General features: G+C 32.9%; 1 protein-coding gene across 1 annotated transcript in view; it reads right to left on the bottom strand.

The window, feature by feature from the left end:
• Positions 1-26,284, bottom strand: part of CNTLN (centlein) — a 312,305-nt gene that overhangs the window by 134,116 nt on the left and 151,905 nt on the right. Inside the window, exons 9-12 of the mRNA XM_030293937.2 lie at positions 20,873-21,049; positions 18,920-19,045; positions 8,772-8,893; positions 7,306-7,425 (exon numbers count right to left, since the gene is read on the bottom strand). Of these exons, the coding sequence (XP_030149797.1) occupies positions 7,306-7,425; positions 8,772-8,893; positions 18,920-19,045; positions 20,873-21,049 (545 nt within the window). The remainder of the gene's footprint in view (positions 1-7,305; positions 7,426-8,771; positions 8,894-18,919; positions 19,046-20,872; positions 21,050-26,284) is intronic.

The following is a 26,284-nucleotide window of genomic DNA, read 5'->3' as shown; positions in this document are numbered from 1 at the left end:
AAAGTAAGTGAGATTCAAAACTTGTTTCCACATAGCCTTGAAATCTGTTGCCTTCCAACAGACACTGATAACTTGTACAAGCCTTGATTATACTAATACACCAGAACTCATATTCTCATTTGCAACTTGGCTTATGATAGCCTGTACTGTTTGATGTTGAATTGATTTCTCAAGGACTGATACATTTAAATTCCTATCTTATTAATTCATCACATTATAACTTTTACATGTGATCATATAGCCTGTTTGTCAAAGCTGTAATATGGACCAAAGATCTAAGTATGAGTTAAAACTATAAACACATAGTAGAAAACATGGAGGTAAATCTTTATGACCTTGGATTCGGTGATAGCTAGATATGTATATGGGTATGACACCAAAAGCATAAGCAAATAATAGTAATAATAATAATAATCATCAAGCTTCATAGAATTAAAAACCTTTGTATATCAAAGGAAACTATTATGAAAGTAAAAAGACAACCTACAGAATGGGAGAAAATATTTGTAAGTGTCTAGTAACCACAACATGCAAAGAGCTCTTGTAACTCAAAAACAAAAAGAGAACCCAATTTTTTTAAACGGCAAAAGACTTATATAGATATTTATCCAAAGCAACACAAATGGCAAAAAAAAAAACCACATGCAAAGATGTGCAAAGAAAGACTAAGTGTTAACTAGAATGGAGGGCAAATGGAATCTTTGTAGATTGCTGGTGAAAATACAGAATGATGTAGCCACTACGAACACAGTCAGGCAGTTCCTCAAAAAGTTAGACATATACTTACTATATGACCTAGCAATTCTGCTCACAGGTTTATATCCCAAAGAACTGGAAATAAGTATTCAAACCAATAGTTGTACATAAATGTTCATAGTAGCACTATTCATAATAGCAAAAAAGTAGAAGCAACCCAATTAGCCAACAAGAGATGAATGAATAAGGGGAACCTGGGTGGCTCAGTCGGTTGAGCGTCCCACTTTGGCTCAGGTCATGATCTCACAGTCCATGGATTCGAGCCCCATGTTGAGTTCTGTGCTGACAGCTCAGAGCCGAGAGCCTGCTTCAGATTCTGCATCTTCCTCTCTTTTGCCCCTCCCCTGCTCGTACTCTGTCTCCTTCTCTCTCAAAAATAAATAAACATTAACAAAAAAAAAATTAAAAAGAGATGAATGAATAAATACATATTTATTGTATACAGTGGGACATTATTCAGCTGTAAAAAGGAATGATGTATTGAGACATACTACAATGTGGATGATTCTTGAAAACCTTACACTAGGCGAAAGAAGCCATATGCAAAAGGTCAGATATTATATGATTCCATTTATATAAAATATTCAGAATAGGTAAATCTACAGGGATAGAAAGCAGATTAGTGGTTGCCAGGAACTGAAGGAAGGCAGAAATGGGCAGATTGGGAGTGACTGCTAAATGGATATGGGGTCTCTTTTGAGGGTGATTAAAATGCTTTGGATTAGATAAAGATCATGTCTATACAACACTATAAATACACTAAATGTCACTAAGTTGTATGCTTTAAAATAAAACTAATGTGTAATTCTTACAGTGCTAACAGTTATCCAAAAAATAAATGTGTTTGCAAAATATGTCATGATTTAGCAGACATTTTTTTTGAGAATTTTATTTCCAACTCATGTTAGAGAAATTCAGTTCCTAATCCTCATTTCTATATATGGAAAAATAATATTTGCACTGAAAGAAAACAGGGAGTCTTGCTTTGCTAAAGGAAAAAAAAATAACTGAACTTTTCCTACCATAATATTTTGATTTTAGCTCCTTAAAAATTATTACTATTGTATTTTATAAAATATTCTTTGACATCATGGCCAGCATACATTTAATGTTTAAACCTAAAGGAGATGGTATTCCATTGACCTATAGCTTATCTACTTTTTATCATTAAGGAAAAATGATCAAAAGATAATTGAATTGAAGAAGACTTTAGTTATGATATATGGGGTAGAATTCCCTGCTTCTATAAAATAAAATTGAATTTTTAAATTATGAATTCTAAACCCCTTTACTACTGGCCCCAACTCTACCCACCTTCACTGACAAATTCACCAGCCAAGATTCTCAGCATCAAATAGGAAAAGCATCAGTAATTCTTTGCAAATATTTTACATTCTCATACTGATTTTCAGGTAAGAAACAAAAAAGTGAAACAGAAATGATAAGAAGGGAGTCAAGATGTTCAAGTGTGCTTTATGAAGAATTTAGTTTTTATTTTAAGAGCAATGGAAAGATGCTAAAGGGTTTTAAACAAGGGAAAGTTATGTTCTTATATGTATTTTTAAAAGATCACCCTGCAGCATTAGGGGGAAAATGGATTCAAGGGTATAACAGTGGATGTAGGGAGATATTTACAAGTTTATTCTACATGAGCAGGAAAGATATGATGATAGTTTTTGGACAAGGGCATTGATAGTAAGAGTGGAAAAACAGATATATTTTAGAGATATTTGTGATATGGAATCATTAAGACTCTTAGAAGGAGGTCAGATAGAGGGATAAATCAGTTATAACCCCCTAGGTTTCTGGTTTGGACAAATGGACAAATCATAATGCTATTTTCCCTACTTTATGCCACTACTATTCCCTTATAGCTCTTATCACCCTTTTGCTTGTTTTTGCTGTTAAGCTGTATGAGGTCCTGATAAAAAAAAAGGGTGGCATATTATTTTTCTGTGTTTACCTGGACCTAGCAGAGCACTCAGATGTAGCATTTTTATATAGGCTATGGATTAGTACAAAAAGACCAAAATTACCCACCCACTGCAAGTTCCTCATTTATTTAGCCAAAGATGCAGATAAACATCCAGTGAATGTCGGTATACCTTCCCTTGACTTCAAGGACATGTTGAATTTGCAATATAAGAAAAGCTAAATATCCTGTGGCAACTGCACCTCTTTTTATAGTTTTATATCACTACTCAGAAATAAAGTACACAAATATTTTTGTCTTTAGGAAAATGTTAACTTTTTCATTTAGGAGAATGTTAATATGACTTTGTTGGTTCATAAATCTAACTCAGTTATGGTAAGGCAACATCCTCAACTAAGTGGAAAAGCTGAGTAAGCCTGGCATGTCTGCAAGCTTTCCTTGCCCCTCACTACCTCGCATCCCAAAGAATGGTTTCACCTCACTGGCACATGGCAGATGGCCCTAAAATAAATCTCATTAAGAGTTTGCAATTATTATTATTCAATACACCACCGTATATTCAACCCATAGCTTATGTGTAGCTCTGAATTATATTGTTTAAATAGTGAATAAATGAAAATATATGAATATTTGTTAGAGAAATACTGAGGGAACAAGCCAATTTATTAGCTCATAGATTGTGAAGTTCTTGGTCTTTTATAATAACATCATTATGATCTAGTAAGTACATATATTTTATGAATATAGGAACTATACTCCATGCAAATTTCTCAAGTCCTCACATTCTTATACTACAGCAGCAACATACTTCTGACCATATTTAATGGTAGAAACACTATAGTATGGGTCAGTGGTAGCATCATTTCCTTTAACGTATTTTATAAACTGACTTAGAGCTGCCACACAATTTTTTATTAGGATCTTCAAAAGTTAACTCAACTTTTTTTTTTTTTAATGTTTATTTATTTTTGAGACAGAGAGAGACAGAGCATGAATGGGGGAGGGGCAGAGAAACAGACACAGAATCTGAAACAGGCTACAGGCTCCAGGCTCTGAGCCCGATGTGGGGCTCAAACTCACGGACCGCGAGATCATGACCTGAGCTGAAATCAGACGCTTAACCAACTGAGCCACCCAGGCGCCCCAGTTAACTCAACTTTTAAGATTGAATTTGGAAGTACTATTCAAATTTGGTTGGAAGTAGTTTTAGTAGGACATCTTCTTTTATATGTTCTAGTCTTAAATAGTCAGGGCTAAGTATTAAACTAGATGCCAAATGTATGACACAAAAATAATACTGCCTGGTCCACAGAAAAATAAGCTAATACTTCTAGTCCCTGACAAAAAGGAGTAGACATGTCTATCCCTATTCATCCCACTAGTTAAATATAAAAACCCTGAATGTGATAACACAAAACAAATATTAGAAAACTCTGAAAGGCAGGGAAAAGAAGAAGGACACGAGAGGGACCGACCATAGGAGTAGAAGAACAACCCACAGTGATAAATTTTCTGGCTTTCTTCTCTCCTCCCAAATATCTCAAAGTAGGTACTAGAGAAATCCACAACCTCAAAATGCTAATGGACACAAATAAAAAACAGTCTCAAGCAAATTCTGCCCTCCCTAGCCAAGGAACTAAGAAGTGGGCAAACAAGTAGGACAGAAATCATACTGACAATAACCACTCTATTCCCGCCATATACCACTGGAAAAAGGAATTAAAAAAAAAAAAATCCTTGCTATTTCTGTCAATAAAGGAAGGTCAAATGAGAAGCCTGAAGTTCTACCCTCATCAAGTACAATGAGGCACCCTTTCACACATCCTTTAATGCAGTGTCAGCAGGGGTCAAGTTAGGAGCTAAGACCGCCATCACTTCTCCCAGTATTGATAGGACCCTCTCCCTTAGACACAATATCATCAGAGATCTATTAAAATAAAAGATTTAAATAAGATCTAAAGTCTCAAACATAAAACACTCCCAATGGAGACAAGTGAAAATCACTCATCATACCAAGAACAAAAAAATCTCAACTTGAAGGAGAAATTGTAATTAAGAAATACCACCACCAAGATAATAATGCACATGTTAGAACTACTTGGCAAGGATTTTTTTTAAAGTAATCTCTACGCCCAACGTGGGGCTTGAACTCATGACCCTGAGAACAAGAGTCACATGCTCTACCAACTGAGCCAGCCAGGTGCTCCTTGACAAAGATTTTAAAGTAGCCATGATTAAAATGCTCCAATAAACAATTATGAATGATCTTGAGACAAATAAAATAGGAAGTCTCAGCAAATAACTCAGTTATATAAGAATCAAATGGAAATTTTAAAACTGAAAGTTATAAAAACCAAAGTAAAAAACTCAATGCATGGGTTCAACAGCAGATGAAAGAGGAAAAAAATCAGTGAACTTGAAGACAGAACAATAGAAATTACCCAGCTTTAATGACACTGATAAAATAGGCTTAAAAATAAAATGAACAAAGATTCAGGGACCTGTAGGTTAATACTAAAAAATGTAACATTCATGAAAATAGAGTTCCGAAAGGAGAGGAAAAAGAATGTGGGCCTGAGAAAAGTATTTAAAGAAATAAAGAGGAAAATTTCCCAATTTGACAAAGAGCACAAACCTATACTTTCAAGAAGCTTAGAAAATCCCAAACTGGATAAACCAAAAGAAATCCATGCCAAGACAGCTCATAATTAAACTTCTGAAAAGTAAAGACAAATGAAAATGATTGGAAGTAGTTAAAGAGAATGATGCACTCCCTTTAGAGGAATAATTAAAACAACAGTGTATTTTTCATCAGAAAACATGGAAGTGCCAAATTTTTCAAGTCCTAAAGAAAAAAAATGCTAAACTAGAATTCTCTAATCAGTGAAAATATCCTTCTGGAATGAAGCTGACATGAAGACATTTTAAATAAAGGAAATATTAGAGAATTTGTTGCTAGCCAACTTACCCTAAATGAAAATCTAAAGGGAAACTCTTCAAACAGAAATAAAATGATAAAAGAAGAGAACCTGGAAGGTCAGAAATGAAAAAATCACGGTGGAAAGGCTAAAAACATCCTTCTTTTGAAGTTTTAAAATTGTGTTTGATAGTTGAAGCAAAAACTATAACATCATCTAATGAGGTTCTCAATGCCCCAAGTAGGTAAACCTATAGACACAGAAAGTAGATTACTGGTTACCTAAAAGTACTTGACCCCTACTGGTGTGGTGGTGGTAGAGGAATCGGGGAAGTGACAGCTAAGTGGTGTGCAGTGTGGGGGAGGGGATAAATGAGAATGTTCTAAAATTTATTGCAATGGTGGATGTATAACTCTTTGAATGCACCAAAAGCCATGGAATTATTCACTATCTATGGCAAATCACATGGCTTGTGAATTATATTTCATTAAAGCTATTAAAAATTGTCAGGGACTATTTCTGGATAAATCCATAAATAATTTTCAAGATAAGAAACTTTCTTATCAGCATAAGACTTTAGCACTAACAGAGTGTAGTGTACTTTAAGAGGTCATTGGAAGTACACATTTTAGTCTGACATATCATTTCCTTAAAAGTTTATCATCATATGGAAAAGGTGTAATCTAAAGTTACATGTGTTATCATATAATATATAAAGTATGAGTCTGATTTTCAGCTAAAAAAATTCAATGATATTTAATTGCATTATGCCATATGATGCTAAATTCTAGTAATCTAAAAGACATCAGGCTTTCAAAAAAACTGCATGCTCTTGATGTCAAAAATTAGCTCTAAATGAAAAAATAGTTAAGTAGCAGAAGAGGCTAATTATGTTGGTTTAAGTCCTTTAAATTTCAAAATAAAAAGTGTTCTGTCTTTGCCAAGCTGAATATAATAGCCTGTGAATTATAAGATCAAGCAAGAAAACTGTATGTTTTCTAAAATGTGAGTATCCTTCATCAAGTTTTATACTTAGGGCAGCTAAAAGACCTATGTGGAGGGATCAGCATTAAGCCCAAAGGACAGGCAGTGCACAGCAAGAAAGAAAGCAATTCCCTCGTGTCTTTTGCAGGTCACTACCAAGGACCATGTTAGCAGATCCATACCAGACCCTTAACAGGCAGTTCTGCTGCTACCAGTAATTAGCTTGGACAGCTCTGGCTCCAAGAGTAGCAGCAAGGCTACACCATAATGAGCTCAGCTGGGATTAGCAGGACAGGGCAGGGAACCAAGAGAGCTCAGGCATTCTGCATTGCGTATGTATCTAGGAGATCAAACAAGGATGGCTGGCTAGGTTATCCCCTCTCCACCTCATTCCAAAAATGAAGCACGGCAGTGTCTAAAATACAAGCTAATGAAGAGCGACACCTCCAACAGATGAGAGCCACATTAATTAACACAATCCCTAGATCATATTATACAGTTTCGGCTAGAGCTAGCAAATGTGCAACTTGTTATTGCATTATACATATATATATATATTTAAAAAGCTATCCTTTTTTTTCTTTATTTTTATTAACAAAAACCAGATTATTTCATTTTCAAATTTTATAAGGTATTTCTCTCACGGACCTTTACGCCACAAAAAATTTCTCCCAAATGTTTATCTAAGTCCATGTTGTTAAAAAAGAAACTCACTTTTCAATCATTAGCTCCTGGTTCTCCCTCTTGAAATAGGCCAGTTCATTCCACACAGCATCAGAATCTTCTTGGCGAAGTTGTTGGGGATCTGCTCTCTTTATTTTTCTGATAGGAGTCCTATTTTTAAAATGAAGTTGTTTTCTTCCTTAATATGTTCAAAATGCAATGTAAATTTATTTATACATTCCCTAAAATTTAAAAACATATATTGACCAAATTTCTAAATTCAAGCTCACTATTTATGGAATGAATTTCCTCAAACCTAAGTATGTAGAAATTAAAATCCTGTGTGAAAATTTCCAAAAGACTAACCTGCTACTACAGAAAGCAAACTTTTAAGCAGAAATATGACAGTCTTAGGTCTATTTCTCTCTATTCATTCTAGTAATAATAAAACATATATTGCAGGATGGCCACTTTCTAAAAAAGGATTATAAGCAATCAACTCATCTAGAATTTGTTGCCAACCAATCTGAATGCCGTATATGCACTTTCTCTTAAAACAAGCTATCATCAGTAAATATGTCAGAAAGTAGTTTTCATGCTTCTAGTGACTACTAAAGTTAGGTGAGCAGAGGCTAAATGCAGAACAAATTGCTTTATCACTACTTTACTGACAAGTGATATGAAACATTTTCCATTCTTCAAAAGAAAAAATTAGACGTGACAATTACCTACAAAACATGCCAAATGCCCTTTATGTTTTCATTTTCTGTACATAAAACAAACTCTTCGTTTTTATTTTGTAAAAGTGCTGTACTGGCCAATTTAGAAACAGTATTTCTCTACAGAACAGACCAATGTGTATCATCAACATTGCCCTAAAGGATCCATCTCAAAAGATGAGAGGGTAGTAGATTTTCTGTACTCATTCAGTCTTTTGCCCTCTGTTGATACTGTTAACAGGGGAGCCACTTACGACTAACCAAGATCTGAACACCTGTTCAGAGCAATTGAACTGAGACCGCCAATTCATTCAGATAAGCTGCAGAACAAACTGATGGATAGTAAAGATTTTCAAATTGCATACTAGGTTGAAGTAGTTTTAAGATAGTTAATTTAACTATATATGTGAATTTCATATTTCTCTGGTCTTTCAATTAAAGAGTTATAAATTTTGTATTACCATTATTTTATTTATTTACTTTTTCAATCATTTGGGTATGAACTAATTTTGCATTAAGTTATCTACTTTACTAATCTACTCTATTGATATTTAAGTGTATACAATAATTCATAATCACCTACATTATGAAATCTGCAAATGATAGGAATATCTATAGTTATTGCTAGCATATTTATCTGCTTTCATTTATTGTATTATCTATTCAAAACTTCACAAGAAAGATTTGAATACCACGTAATTTCTTTAAAATCAAACAAAAGCCATTAAAACACCTATACGATGCTACTCGATTCCATTTAATATTTAGGGAAATGCCTTTATGAGCTATGTAACTCACATGCCACTGCCTTCTTCCCACTGTTTTAATTGCTCTTTTACTGCTCTGTAGTTGGTCTGTAACATCTGTAGCCTTTCCTTGCGTTTTTCATGGGCATCTCTTAGCTCATCATTTTCTTGGCTCTGTAGAACACAAAAAAGCAAGTACACAAGTTTTAAAAAGTATGAGTATAATGTTGCAAATAAAAGGTTGCCCATCTAAATATGAAATTTGAAAGTAAACAGTAAATATAAATTAATTTGTAATACTTATTTAAACAGAAAAAAGGGAAGGATTCTTAAAGTCACAAAATAGGTTTGCTTGGTAAATTCAACAGACGCACTGCATTTTTTTTAAGCTTAGTAATTTCAAAATTTTGCTGTCAAATTAGTTTCATTCCTTTCCCTGTAGTCAATTAGTACACATACAAATATTTGAGTCAATTTTACAGAATTTTAATTTCTTTTTCAACAAAAGGATTAGTCTATATATAACAAAATTTTATTTTCATAATTATAAATGCATAGAACTAGTGTAAAAACACTAATCATAGTAAGATCAATGCTTCTGCCCATGGATTTATGATTTGCTTAACACAAAGCATAGGGATTACACAGGAGGAAAAAAATCAGTTTGGACCTATGTCTGAAGTAGCATAGTGTAACATTCTGGGATGCACTGTACAGAATCAAAATGGAAGAACTGGGCTTTGTACTCTTGAAGAGGTCATAGAAACATTACTGGGTTATACCATTAAAGTCAACAACTTCTAAGTGTTCAAAATAGAGTACATGAAATATGTCTTCATTTAGATATATCCACAAAATGAACTTATCAAGGCCAAATTTTCAGTTCCTAGAGGATGTATTTATGTTACATATGCACTGTTTCTCAAAGTAAAGTAACTCCTTGAATTTAACCATGTGAATTTCAAATTTGTTTTTTAAACTTTTTCTTATTTCTATATGAAGGAACTTGTATAGTTATTTAGTGGAGGCAACAGGTACTCTCTAACATTCCGGTGAGGTGAAATGAGAAGGCACATGGCAGTCAGAAAAATCTGAAATCTATTCTTGGAGCTTTCTCATGTTGGCTGAATAGTCTTAAGAATACTATTTAAATTAATTCAATTTCTCTTTCTGTAAAATACTGAGAAGAGCACAGAGATTTAAATAATGATGACTAAATTAAATGAGCAAATATGCAGGTAAAGCCGCTGGCACTATGCTTGCCCGGTAGAGGCACAAAGCGGAAGTTAGCTTTCTTCCCTTTCATTTTCCCAGGTATTAACTGATGTCCTTATCATGAATAAGCCAAATTCATGGATTCCTGAACCATCTACCTCTCATCTCAACAGTGAGATAATACTTACAGAGTTTGCATTATTTTACTGCAATTCTACCTGTCTCAACAGTATGGATATTTTGTCATTCCACTTTGAATGTAGGTCTAGTAGGATAACTTCAATAAATCTCTCAAGTAGTTATTAGGAAGTATCTGAGTCCTGTGTGCACCAAGCGTCTGTATGCCATCTGGAAATGGAAGTGCTTGATGAAAACGCACGAGAATGGCATCACTTGAAAGGGGCAATCAGAATAAACGTTATCCTGAAGAGTTTTAGAAGATAAACAGATTACAGGTACTGCAAACTTGCTAAAGAGTAGCATGGTTTAATACCATGTTTAAAAATTCAGGATACTGAGGGGCGCCTGGGTGGCGCAGTCGGTTAAGCGTCCGACTTCAGCCAGGTCACGATCTCGCGGTCCGTGAGTTCGAGCCCCGCGTCGGGCTCTGGGCTGATGGCTCAGAGCCTGGAGCCTGTTTCTGATTCTGTGTCTCCCTCTCTCTCTGCCCCTCCCCCGTTCATGCTCTGTCTCTCTCTGTCCCAAAAATAAATAAACGTTGAAAAAAAAAAAAATTAAAAAAAAAATTCAGGATACTGAATTGAATTTTCTTCAACTGAAGAACCATATATTAAGAGTCTATTACATGCAGAGTGTTAAGTGCTGATAAGAGTTCAACTCTTCCTGCTCACAGTTAGTAAATTTTATCTTGACATAGTTACTTAAATTCAGTGTGTCCCAGTTTATCCATCTTTAAAATAAAAGCTATTTATATCTCTCCTATTCTAAGACAAAAGAATGATTTACCCCTTTTACGAAAAAATTTTTAATGTTTATTTATTAACAGAGTGTGAGTGGTGGAGGGGCAGAGAGAGAGGGAGACACAGAATCCAAAGCAGGCTCCAGGCTCCAAGCTGTCAGCACAAAGACCAATGCTGGGCTCGAACTCACAGACCACAAGATCATGACCTTAGCTGAAGTCTGATGCTTAACTAACTGAGCCACCCAGGCACCCCAGGATGATTTACCCTTGACCTTAAGTTTTCCCTACTGTTGGTGAACAATCCAAATATCACTTTACTTCGGTAAATGATAAGCTTTCTAATCTTATGTGAAATAATTTAAATTAACCAAATAGAAAAGTAATAATTAATAATGTTACTTCCTCATAAATGAAGATAAGTTCATTGTGTTTACTAGAATTCTTTAAGAACTAATCAGATTTATTAGGATTTTAAACAGGATATACTATAAACTTATTAATAAAATAATTATAAGAAATGTATAGGTATTAAAAAGATTCATGTCAAAACACAATTTTCTTTTCTTTTATTTTTTAAAGTTTACTTCTTTATTTTGAGAGAGGGAGGGAGACAGAGCATACACACAAAAGAGAGAGAGCGAGCACGAACAGGGGAAGGGTAGAGAGAGGGAGACAGGGACTCTGAAGCAGGTCCTGCACTGTCAACACAGAGACCGACATGGAGCTTGAACTCATAAACCAAACTTACAAACCAAACTTTGGCTGCTTAAACTGACTGAGCCTCCCAAGTGCCCCCAAAACACAATTTTCAAATGAACATGGTTAAGCTGAATATTTTGTTAAATTCTAAAATAGCTTTCTCTAATTATTCTTCATTGAATCAAATTCCTTCCCCACAAACTCTTATTTTACAATGAATTTCTTAGAAATGATTACATATAAACCCAGTGTTTTGGAATCATTAAAAGTCTGTGTTAAGAGTCCCTAGAAGCTCTGAGTAAAAAGAATTTAAAAGACTGCCCAACAACAAAAGACATGAATAGACACTTCTCCAAAGAAGACATCCAGATGGCCAACCGACACATGAAAAAATGCTCAACATCACTCATCATCAGGGAAATACAAATCAAAACCACAATGAGATACCACCTCACACATGTCAGAATGGCTAACATTAACCACTCAGGCAACAACTGTTGCAAGGATGTTGGAGAGGATGCGGAGAAAGAGGATCTCTTTTGCATTGTTGGTGGGAATGCAAGCTGGTGCAGCCACTCTGGAAAACAGTATGAAGGTTCCTCGAAAAATTAAAAATAGAACAACCCTATGACCCAGCAATTGCACTACTAGGCATTTATCCAACGGATACAGGTGTGCTGTTTCAAAGGGACACATGCACCCTCATGTTTATAGCAGCACTATCAACAATAGCCAAAGTATGGAAAGATCCAAATGTCCACCGGTGGATGAATGGATAAAGAAGAGGTGGAATATATATACAATGGAGTATTACTTGGCAGTCAAAAAGAATGAAATCTTGCCATTTGCAACTACGTGGATGGAACTGGGGGATATTATGCTAAGTGAAATTAGTCAGAGAAAGACAAAAATCATATGACTTCACTCATATGAGGACTTTAAGAGACAAAACAGATGAACATAGGGAAGGGAAACAAAAATAAAAACAGGGAGGAGGACAAAACAGGAAAGACTCATAAATATGGAGAACAAACTGAGGGTTATTGAAGGGGTTGTGGGAGGGGGGATGGGCTAAATGGGTAAGGGGCACTAAGGAGTCTATTCCTGAAATCATTGTTGCACTATATGCTAACAAATTTGGATGTAAATTTAAAAAAATAAAAAAAACTAAATTACATAAAGCTACAAAAATAATTAAATAAAAATAAAATAAAAATGATGCTAAAACATTCAATTATAGTGGTGCCCACTGACCACCTGCATCAAAATTACCTGTGATGGTTATTAAAAGTGTTTTAACCCCCCCAAAAAAAAATTTAAAAAAATAAATAAAAGACTGCCCAACAAGTAAAAATTAATCAAATGGGATATCCAGATTTTTTGTGTTGTCTTTCACAAAAAATCCTCTGTTAAGTCTATGGAACAAATGGAGTTTCTTATTGTTAGTACTATCATTATTTTAGCATTTTACAGTACTGTCTCAGCTTCCACTAATCACTGAATTTATACCCAATATTTTCCCTAGTTCTTATAGAGAAATCAACTATCTTAGGCTATTAAACCGAAGATTAAGACTCAATAAAAATTTCCTGATTCCTAAATGTCACCCACAATATGCCAGACTCTGTCTTAGGCATAATACTTAAACAAAGCACTCACCGTAGCCACCTCTGTAAAACTTTGGTGTAATGTATTTCATATTAGCAAATAGTTTTGATTTTTCTATAGTAATTGAAATAGGGGGCTCCCTCCATTAAGTAATGATTATGGGAAAGTAGTTTTATAGAGGAGCTTTCTCCTTTAATAACGCATGCTTCATAATTTACTACAACTAATGCTGGAGTATTTACATATTCCTTATAAAATTACTAACATCTAAATTATTACAAATGAAAGTAAACTAGGGATTATTTCACAAATCAATTTGATAGGCATAATTTATAACAATTATTATTTTAAAATGCAGTTTCATCCATAGATTTGTCCTTTGAGAATGCTACTAACAAATTTTAACACATGGGTTAAATAAGTCCTAGAGACTATTGTTCCTTTGGCCTACTTTAAAAATAGACAGAATTATAGAGATATGTAAATATAGGATAGATAAATAGATACATAGATAATATATATTGAAAGAAAAACATTTTTCCCTATTTTAGTGCAAGAACAGATTTAGCTGAAGTCTTCAGGCAAAAGTTAACTATCTCAAAAGAAATATTTAATGTGTAGAAAGAATAATCAAAATATTTTTTATAATATTATAACAAATACAAATTAACCATAGTTTGGATTATGATTCTTCAAGTCTCATTTGACTATAATTGCCTAAGTCAAAACCATAGTACTTCATTTGGGAAATACTGTACCCAAAGATCTTATAACAAAATCAAATGTAAAGACTGAGAGATATATTTAATATCACTAATCGCTACACTTTCCCAAGAGGATACACTCAAAAATATCCCAAGGGCAGTCACTGAATTAGGTCCATTTATTAATTAGATCACTCAATAAAACACTTACTGACCACCTTCACTATATTTTGCAATTAAACTAGCCAAACTAGAGGCTCTAATTTCTATATACAAACAAGTGTGAAGGACTAAAACATTAGAAAATAGAAAGATTGTAACAACGGACTTTGTTTCATGGTATCTGCAATTTTACTTTTTTTTTTTTAAATATATTTTTTAACTTTTATTTATTTTTGAGACAGAGAGAGACAGAGCATGAACGGGGGAGGGTCAGAGAGAGAGGGAAACACAGAATCTGAAACAGGCTCCAGGCTCTGAGCAGTCAGCACAGAGCCCGACGCGGGGCTCAAACTCACGGACCGCGAGATCATGACCTGAGCCGAAGTCGGACGCTTAACCGACTGAGCCACCCAGGTGCCCCTGCAATTTTACTTTTGAGTTCATAAGAATAAAAATGAGTCTTGATCTAATCTACTAATTTGGTCAAAGCCTCCATGACGGGCATGAGGCAAACTAAGAATATGAGTACTGTTAATAAAACAGTGGCTCAATCTTCATAGAATAATAGCAAGGTTTTTAAAAAGTTAAAAAAAGAAAAACCTTTCATAAAATACCAAGGATTCCACGGATGATTAATTTTAGCAGTGTATAAAGTTGAACGTATATAGAATGCATATTAGAGCATTGAAAAATAAAAAGACATATAAACTATATTCAAAGGACACACTGATGTTATTAAATGGTATAGAAAAGTGCTAATAGAATCAAGTTATCAAATGCATTAAAGTCCATAAAACAGAGATTCATGGCATTAGTGATCCCAAGAATAGTAAAGATTTCATAAAACTCAGATGCATTGCTTTCCAAATTATAGTTTATACATTGTTAGATCACTACACTTAGGAAGTCAGGATTTGGAAATGGTTGGATTGTTTAGAATAACAGTTTTCAACTCTTTTATTACTATTGGTTCTTTTATTTACAACTTTGGTCACTCATTTTCAAAATATGTACAACAATTCACAGAAATAAGCTAAACAAGATAATGTACAAATATTTTTACATAATTCATTACTAGTATTAGAATAATATGCATGACTTACTACTGATACAGTAAGGAGCATCATTTCAATATATCAAAGTGCACCTACATTGTTCCATGGTAGAGGTTATCTGGAGAAGCTTATTTGTCCTGCTTTCCCTACAGTCCACCTTGGTGATCAACTTGGGACCTAAATATATCTACTGCAGGGGACCTAGGTGGCTCAGTCAGTTGAGCATCTGATTCTTGATTTTGGCTCAGGTCATGATCTCACAGTTCATGGGATCAAACCCCGTGTCAGCCTCAGTGCTCACAGCTATCTACTGTGCCATGGAGCATGTGTTTAGTTTAGTAGTTCCAACAGGTATCTTCCATGGACAATAGTTTTTTGTGAAATATTAATAGGTATATTAATATACCTATTATTAATATAATCAAGTAGATCTGGGAAATAAATTATACCTTTCTATAGATTCACAATACACATTGATATCTTAACAGCTCACAGAAAAAAAAGAGATTTTAATCCACTGCTTATGATAATTGAGCACAGAACATTTTTCTCTGTCATATTCCCATTAGCTTCTGGCAGAGCAGTATTCAATAGAATACTAATATGGGAAGGCCATGATAAATATCAACAGGTATTAACAGGTAATGGTCTACAAAAGGAGCACCATGACCAAAAAACGCATATTAAAAACCATAAGACACTGTTGGGGGTTGAAATAAATCCCCTTCAGAAAGGTATGTTCGAGTACTAACCCCTTGGTGATAAGCCTTTACAGAGGTAATTAAGTTCAAATGAGATCCTTAGGATAGGATAGGCCCTAATCCAATTGACTGGTGTCTTTATAACAAGGAGAAATTTAGACACACAGAGAGACACACACATTGAGGGGAGATGGTGTGAAGTATGAAGACACAGGGAGAGTGCCATCTATACGTGGAGGAACACCTGAGACTATTAGAAACTAGAAGAGAGAAATGGATTCTCTCCCTCACAGGCTTCAGAAGGAACTAATCCTATGGACATCTTGATTTTGGAACTTTGTGGCCTCCAGGACTTTGAGTCAATAAATTTCTGTTCTTGTAAGCCAGGCAGGTTGTGGTAGTTTGCCATGGCAGCCCCAAGAAACTATTACAGACACATCATTAATTCTTATCTTACCTTATATTCACATGCACTTGAGCAACAGTAATAATATTAATACTAAAGCCTAATTAAGAGAAATACAGGAAGAAGTTTCGTGTCTTCACTAAATATGATAGGTATACTTACTAAAATAAGGCTGTAAATTAAGAAGTATCCTGGACCCAATCACTCTCTTTGGAATTGCTTTTACTTTACAGGTTTTGTTTACCTACTTCTTTGGATAAATGGTCTTGATTATAGTGCTTTTTTCATTCAACTATTTTGCTCTTTCAAAATAAGAAATCCTTTCCTACTAAATGACAAAATACAGTGAAAAACATCTGCTCGCATTTCCCCCTTATCTTGCAAATCTATAGAAGAAAACATACATTTGAAATGCATAATTATCACTATCACTAACCAACTTCAAAAAGGAATACAGAAGAAGTATAAATGAAAAAGAAATTGTGTGAAGAAAGAATTGTACTCTGAAAATAAGCTTGAAGCCTCATCCAAAAGTGTAGTTGTTAGGAAAAAGCAGTAAGAAATTAGTACAATGCTTCTGAGACTCTTTTTTAAGCAAGAAATTCAAGAGGTAGAAGAGGATAGATCTAAAAATATCTTAATTGCTCTATTCCTTCCTGCCATGTCCAAGACTCAGAGAGTTTGGGGGCAAGTACGTGGAGATCTGTTACTATTGAGTGGGATATGTGAGCTAATTTTATGTGTCAACTTGACTGATCAGATATTAGGTTAATCATTTTTCCTGGGTGTATCTGTGAGGGTGTTTTTGTACAAAAGGAACACGTGAATCAGAAGACTGAGTAAAGCATACTGTCCTTCCCAAAGTGATAGGATTCATCCAAATCACCAAAGGCCTGAGTTGAATAAAAGGCTGCATAACAAAGAATCCTTTTTTTTTTTTTTTTTTTTTTTTTTGCTTTTTAGCTGAGACATTGGTTTTGTCCCTTTGGACTCAGATTCAGATTGGGACTGGAACTTATACCATCAGCTTCCTGGTTTTCAGGCCTTTGGACCCAGACTGAAACCATACCACTGGCTCTCCAGCTTTCCAGTTTGACAACTGTAGATCTTAGACTTCTCAGACTCCATAATTGTATGACCCAATTCCTTACAGTAAATCAATCTATCTATGTCTGTTTCTCTCTTTCTCTCTCTTGAGATAGACAGATAGATGGATATAGATATATAGATATAGATTAGATATAGATCTTTTTCAGAATAATGACACCTCATTAGGAAAATTGAAAGGGTTCTATCCTACTGGTTCTGTTTCTCTGAAGAACCCAGATTAATACAGGATAGAAGCCTTGGTATGTGAATTTCAAGAATTATGCAAAAGGAGGAAGATGATAACATGGCTTCCTAAACATGTCCTTAATATCCTGTGTGTACTCCCATGTTTACACTAATGTACTAGATTCAAACTGCTCATATAGCATCTTCTTAACTAGAGAAAGGGTCTTGAATGATAGTTATCTAAGAGTCTCCTTTTTTACAAGTGACTTGTTAGGCTAGTTGCACTGCTCAGTAAGTTGTTATTGAGTAAACAAACGCATTAGCAAATAACTCCAGGTGTGGGACACCTAGCTGGTTCAGTTGGAAGAGCATGTGACTCTTGACCTCAGGGTTGTGACTTCAAGCCTCATGATGGGTATAGAGATTACAAATAATAATAATAATAAATGAACCAACTAAATAAATCAGTAACTCCAAGTGTATAAATTTCAAATAGGCTAAATACTAGCAAGTTGATGTCATCTGATCATTTTATTTTTTGTAGAAAAAGAGATGATAATTTTCCTTTCTTTTAGAACTAAAGTTTAACTCTGTATAAATATAAATTATTGTTTAGTGGAAAGGCAGAAAAAAGTATTAATTGTAGCTTAGGTTAACTATACCTCAAAACCATATCTTATTCCACAGCACACATAATATAAGTCAAACTTTTTTCTCCCTAAGAATAACCTGTATTATATGACAAAGAATCTGAGCTTTAAATGTATTGGATTCTAATCATGTGTTAAACAATGGTCTTGTCATAAAATGTCTTAAAACTATTAGAGATTCAATTAAATGGCTACTTCTCAAATAGTATAGGCCTTTGGGTAGTCGTGCATAAAGAATCACAAGTTTAGCCATATTAAATTCAGAAAAAATAAAAGCCCTCAATATAGTCAAATGGAAAAAATAACATATTTGCCATTTTAACTATGTAATTTGTCTTGAAAGGACAATTGTAAGTGACTTGAGCTAGGTGAGTATAGTTTTTAACTCACTTTTCTTTTTATATGCTTATCACATATAGAGAACTATGAAAAATTCTCTACTTGCTATAGTTCTATTTTTTTTTTGTCTCTGAGGAGCTATAAGAAATTTATTCCCAATATTAAGCCAAAATCTTCCCAAATAATTTTATTTTTTTACAATTTTATTTTTTTCCAAACAATTTTATTTTTTTCCAAACAATTTTAAAGTAGTGGATAAATATTTACTTACAAGCAGCAAATTTTTTTTGTTACTTTATTATCCTAAGAAATCTGAGACGCAAGACCAACCAATGATACATTTTTATACACGTAATTAAATTCAGGAAAGATAAATGATAAGCAGTGATTTGTAAAGGGAATGTTTACTTTGGTATATCTTTATCTTTGCAAGGTTATTACTAAAGAAATGATTTAATGTTCACCTTTAGTTGTAGCGCCTTCTCTAAGTTTTCAATCTTTCTTTCAGCTTTCCTCAGCTTCCTCAGCTCCTCTGAGTCTGTGAAAGAACTCTTTGGGGACAAAGACCTTGAACGTTTCACAGGTGGTTCCTCGAGAATAAAACAAGGACATGGTTGAACTAGTTGGAACACTGGATTATGAAAGACATGCAAAATTAAAGAACAAGTAATTTTGAATACTAATAATGAATTATAAAAAAAATCCTGCATGGAATACCAGAGAAATAACAAGCGGAATTACCACAGTGCTACCGCTAAAGGTTTCTCTGTGACTCGTTAATGAGAATATTCATTTACATTTACATTGTTTCTTTCAGAATAATGATGTCCCATTAGGGAAGACTAAAGGGTTATAGACTCAGAAATGCAAGAAACCTCATTACAAAGGAGGGGATAGAGGCTGGTCTAATTGCTCTATAAGGGTCCAAGGTTACACTTGATAGGACAACCAGAAACAAGAGGGAAAGGATTTTTTTCCCTTTGAAATAGTTTAACACACTGTGAAGTTGAAGGAACAATATGCTTGAGGAATATAAATACAACAGACAGTAGATCTTATACCATAATGACCATATGGTCATTAACTATAATGTGGCTAACTAGAGACAAGAATGTGTGTTTATATTATGTACAGCTTCATATACCAATCTGGAGAAGGAATATGTGAGAGCAACTATTAAGCTGGGCAACATATTGTTCATACTTACTGCATGTCCTTATGAAAAAGAAAGAAAATTTTGTTCCAAATATCCCTCTCATTTTCTTGACTTTTGTTAAAAGCAACGAAACATCAAAGTGGTTCATTTTTTAACTTCAGCAATGTAGCAAGCAACCAAATTAGAACTATAATGTATCTCCATTTTAGGAATGTTGTCTTTCATTTAAATAAAGCTCAATACTCTGAAACTACTCCAAAATGGCAAGAAATGTTTAATGCAGTTATGTTTAAATAAATAAATAAATAAATACATATGTACATATATAAAGCTCACTCTTCTGAAAACTACTAATAATATTACAGGGAGTAAATAAGACTATAATAGTAACTTGGATCTTTTTAAATACTTCCTTTATTAAGACAGTTCTATTCATAGAAAAAATGGAAATAATTAAAAACAATTATCTTGAAAAACACAGTATTCTGTTTATAAAAAAATTTTCTATGCTGAAGTAACAAGTGTGAGAAAAATATGTCTAAATTTTCTTACTTTTCTATGTATCTAGAATTTACATATTTACAATGTTATACAATAACATATTTACAACGTGATATTATAAAATTTTTATATTGTTCAATGTTCATAGACTCTCTTGCAGCCTAACAGGAATACATACTATAGTATATATATATACTGTAATACAAATACTACAGAAAGGGAAAGTTAGACACTAATAAATGAGAAACATGCTATGGAAAATTTGCTTATTTTCTGTGTTGCTACATGTTTAAATATGAAATTATAAAATTCCATAAATTGATGTTAAATTCCACTTTATAGTTTATATCTACATGGGCAGTATTTTAAATATCATATCTGAATGAAATAGAAACATTAAGATATATTTTTCTTTTAACAACTAATGCTACTTTAAAATGATTTTTACCTAGATTAGCTTAGCTATAAATTAGATACATGAGGCATATACTTAGCAAAACTTTTTAACCTAAGAATGTTAATCTACTGCAAACAGCTATACTACTGCTAATATATTTAATTAAATTAGGAATATATTGTTTAGTTTTTCAAAGGGGAAAACTCTCTACTCACAACAATTTTTTATCAAGCATTTGGCATATAACATTTTTCAAGCTTCCAGAAATATAAGCAGAGAAGTAAATGCTGCTGTTTTTTAACTTCATTGCTTGTCTTGCCAGCCTCATCCTGACAAATTCACAAAATGACAAAATGTCCCTACCTTATGTTTTCCTTCAGTACTTGTCCAGATGCCCTTCTCTGAGGAATCCTTGTTGGTAGATTTGTTCTCTGAGAGTTTTTCATTTGCTATTTTTAGTTTTTCCTGTAAATACTCGATTTCAGACTTCTGTGAGACCATTAAAGTTTCTAAGCTCGATAAAGATGGCCGTTGAGATTCCTATTAAAAAAAAGCGTTAAGTGCAAATATATATGCATGTTTGTATAGTATTTATATATGTGCAAACACTTATCCATAATATTACATTATATAAATAAGTATTCAGAGAAGGAAAATTTCATTTCAATAATGAACTATAAACTAGAATTAGCTAAACTTCTATTATCCTAATAGAATGGCATTTTCCAATAAAATAGCCAAGAGTCTGTATAAATATTTTCCCAAATAATATTGCCATACAGCTTTGCAGAAGAAAAAATTTAAAGCATGGTTGCATGAAATATACCACTCATAAGTAAATTATTTCAAAAATACAATTATACACATATGTATTTCTTCACAAAATACTCCAGCCACCATTTGATCATCATGAGTCATATAATACCACTGAATATAAACGTGGTAAAAGGAAACCAACAGCACTATAGGTCTAATTGTCTTTCAGTGTATCATAATTTAATAACATCAACACAAAAGACTCTGATATTTTCAGTCAATACAGTCCATTATATTCTCTCTTGAAATTTATTACTATGTCAGATAATCTGTTAATGGTAAGCATCACATTGTAACTGTAAGAAAAAATCACAGAAAAATTAAGGATGTAGGATATCTTTTAGAAATGTTAGTTCATAAAAACCAGCATTCTATAAAATTCTACTACCATCTCAACTGAATATATTTGAGACCATTAAAATCCATGCACATACTGTATTTCAAATTAAGCACTCCACTTACAAAAAACAAAAACACTAAATCATAGTGCAAACAAAGTTTTTGTTGATTTCCAGCAAAGAAAGTCAAGATTACAATCACAAGATTCTAATATTGGATATAGAGCAAGCAGCCCTGAAAATAGTTTCATTTAAAATGTGGAAACCTTATCCATCCTAAATGATATTCCTAAGGGCTATCAGAAGAATACACATGTTTAACTTTTTTTGAATCAATGTTGGAAAATTTTACCCTTTTCTGGTTTTAACTTTTTCTCTTTTTAGGGAATAGGGAAAAAAAATTGCCCTAATTCAAACTTCTAATTATTTATGAGAGAGGTCATCTTTGATTTATTTACATTGTTACACTTTTGTCTACTTAAATCACTTGATTTGTTTTCCAACCGTCATTCTATTATATTGCTAAATATTTTTCTCAGCGTTGTTTATATTGTAGTTACCACATTTACAATATATTAAATACTCCAGTACCGTTCTTTAAATATCAAATTAAAATACTTCAAGCACTTTTATTTCAAACTCTAAATGATTTTTCCCTATTCTTTCCTCCCACCTGTAATCACCGTATGACTATTATTTATTTTATTTTCTCCTCCTATCGTGTAAGCAAATTTACACTGTTTATAACTATTCCATTTGACTGGGCTGGCAATCTGAACAGTTTTCAAAAGCTACCTGCTCTTATCCAGGTTCCTTTAAATAAAATTATGAAGAATGTATTAATATCCTATCATTTACCAAAGGTATTTTTAAAGAAGCTGTTCAAGGTGAAACAAAAATTTAGAATAAAATGGAAATAACATAACTTTAGTTTTATTGGTGTATCCAGTAAGAAATCCCATGTTCTTTAAATGAGTTTAAATAGGTTATTTATTTAATAATGAATTATATGTAGTAGATATGAATATAAAAATACAAATATCCAGTCAAGAAGCTGCAATGATAAATTCAAATATTCATGAAGACATTAAAAATGCTCCAACAGTGGTTACTATCATCATCATAAATGATTTCATATTTAAGGAGCAGTCCTTCAGAATTCTTCAACAAACAATAACAGAACTTCAAAAACTGTAATAGTGATTAACTCAAATTCATATAGAAGCTGGGAAGATAATGTAAGTAAATAAGTAAAATGGGTTGTTTTCGGTTTGTTTTAAAATTATAGCTTTAGAATTCATTCAACAGAGATGCTTTATAGATGTATTAAACATGTATATACATTCTTTACATCCACAAAACAACTTCTACATTCTCCCGGGTTTTTTTTTTTTTTAATCTTATCCTCTCCCCCTCTTTCCTTTTATCACTTTTGCTAGAGATATATGCACAATAAGTATTTTCATATTTCTCTTAATATGACCACTTTTAAAAGTATAAGTAAAATGAAATGTCAAATGACACTGCCTCACCTCAGGTCATAACAAGGGTATATGGCAACAGCAACTCAGCTCCAACCAACTGTTTCCCTAGAGGAATGAATGTGGCCCACTACTGCCAGAGCTGCTGATTTTTCAAAAGAAGGAATCAGGACTTCTAACGGAAATCTCCTAATTTTAAGATGTTGGCCAGACTCAGTTTATGACTTCTGTATTTTGAGAACATGGTTGTGGGAGTTATAAACCCCTACAAATTTTCTCGAGAAATTTTGAAATATGCATCAAAGCCATCAAAGCACATAAAAGCATATCAAGCTTTTGGCTTAGCATTCTAGTCATGCTGAGGGTTGATACAGAAAGATATCCATGACAAAATGTTAAATGAGAAAAGCAAGTTACCAACGAATATATTATATAGAAACAGATTTCATCAAACGTGCATAGGAAAAAAATAAACCTTAAAATGTTTTACTTAGTGTTATTTCTTAGTGGAAAAATTATATGTGCATTATTTTTTTCACATTTATTTGAATTAATAAATTTTAATAAATTTTAAATTTTATTAAAAGTAATAAATTTTACAATGAACACATCACTAAAAGTTTTTCAAAGTGTAATTTTTTTCTTCAAATAAAAGGAATAAAAGTTGACTATAAAATTTTCAGGTTAGATAAGAGAAATATAAATGGGAAGTCTTTCTATAATTTCATCCCTTACAGTTCACTAGTGATAACTTTGCGCTATACTACTCAGATGTTAAAAAGAAAAGGAGAACCATTGTAATTCTGACCTTTAATCTGCTTTTTAAAATAGGCTTAATTTTTTAGAGCAGTTTTACACTTACAGAAAATCTAAGCAGACGCTACAGAGTCCTGTACCTCCCACTCTCAGCCATCAAGGTTCCCTATTATTAACATCTAAAATTAATATTTTGTTCATTTGTTACAAGTAATAAACAATATTCACTTTACTTTTAACTGAAGTCCATAATGTATTCAAATCTCCATAGTTTGTACATAACATCCCTTTTCTGTTCCAGGATCCCATCCACAATATCACATTACATTCACCTGTCATGCCAGCAACTCTTGGCTCTGACAGTTTTTCAGACTTTCCTTACTTTTGATAACACTGATAGTTTTGATGAGTAAATGATATGCAGTGCACTGTAGGATACCCCTCCATTGGAATCTGTCTAAATTTTTCTCATGATTAGACTGGGGTTATGAGTTCAGGGAAGGAAGATCACAGAAGTAAAGTACCATTTTCATTATATCATATCAAAGGTACATAGTATCAACATGGTTTGACTATTGATGTTGACCTTGATCACCTAGATTAAGTAGCATTTGTCAGACTACTCCACTGTAAAGTTACCCTTTTGCCCCCCATCCATACTATACTAAGCTTGCTTTTAAAACTTAATAATTAGATACATATATTTAGTATATGAGAAATGTATTTATCTTTACTTGTCATTATCATTTCAACCACTGCATAGAAGGCTTACTGAAATCAAGACTATCAGTCCCCCTGTCTGAGGAAGTTCATTCTGTCTATTGCCCTTAAAATCCTAGAATGCTTGAAAAGTTTAACTTTCTTACTAAAAGTTATTAGTATGTGTATCAACAGTTTTTTCTCTAATATCGAAAATCCTTGTTCACCTCTATAGTCCACAATCTTAAAAGATAATGAAGGGTATGGTGCTAGACCATAGTTAATCCTGATGAGAAGTGATCAATGGAGTATGTGTCCAAATGCCTCCAACTGGAACTCTCTCTTTAAACTGACCATTATTAATATATAACTTCTCTTTCACATTGATCCACAAAGGTAATTTTGATCAAAAAGTCCTGTAGAAGATGTAGCGTAGAAGGGGACATGGGATACCTTTAAGCTTTGTGTCAATAACTGTTAAGAATTATATAAATTAAATATCTAATTGTGTTGAAGCAACATCGCATGGCATTATAGAACAGGGGCTGAGTGAATAATGCCTAATAAATAGAAAATTGTGTCAAAGTCATAACGATCACAAAGAATTGTAAGTTAAATTGCTTTCCCTTATTAAATTTTAATTCATCATAGTAATTTGTTACCTACTATATTAAAATAATAGTAACTACCATTTAGTAAAAAAAAAAAAATATTGTGTTCCTAGCTATACATAAGCATTTCATACATATTATCTTACCTAAGAAATTTACAAATTCCAAACCTGTCAATAATGTATCCTATTGCAAAACAAAACATTTAAAAGGACATGATACCTTAGCAAAGGAAATAATTTCCCCTAATCTCACTGAAAATTAAGTATATATTAAATATACATGTGTGTTTAAAATCTGTAATATGTGAATGCATATAAAATTTCTAACCTGTATACATATGTATCAGAGAAAACTGACATGTTCTCTGAAAATCAACTCAAATCCTCTTGGAAGACATAGCATAAAAACATACAATATATATTAGAGTAAGTACATATATAAAATTTTACATATATAAAATTTCCTTCTTATGAAATGCCTGAATCTCTACAAAAACTTGACATTTAATTTAAAATTGATTTTAGAAATGCAGAAATATATCTACCACAAACTTATAAAAAACATTGTTGGCTAAATCATCCACCACCTGAAAACGGATGACTAATAACAGTCACATATTATTTTTTAAAAAAAGGAAAAAGTAAAATAATATCAAGTCAACATGACATCATAAATCAAGATAGTCTTATTATAAAAGTTCACAAATGGTATTAAGTGTATCAGCTTAAACTTACACCTCAATTTTAGAAAGACTACTAACTTGAGTAATAAATGACTAATATCAACAAATTCAGCTAGCACCCTCTTTTTAAAAATATAAACATCTGCATTTCTTCCATCCACTCACTTTTAGCCCAAATATCCTCAGACTGTATTTAGGGATCACAAAATATAATAAAATTATTTACTACACTTAAAATATCACCATCTCCTCTCATAAACACAACCTGAATGTCGCATTATAGCAAAATTCAGTACTATAAAGTAGTCAGTTAAACTTTCCTTTAGTATCTAAACGCTTGTGTGGTCCAGCCAAATTAGTGAACAAATAAAAGGGAAAAATCCAATTTC

The sequence above is a fragment of the Lynx canadensis genome, chromosome D4, assembly GCF_007474595.2.
Source record: "Lynx canadensis isolate LIC74 chromosome D4, mLynCan4.pri.v2, whole genome shotgun sequence".
NCBI classification, from domain to species: domain Eukaryota; kingdom Metazoa; phylum Chordata; class Mammalia; order Carnivora; family Felidae; genus Lynx; species Lynx canadensis.
Note: the sequence above shows the minus strand (reverse complement) of the source record. Positions and strands in the feature narration are given on the sequence as shown.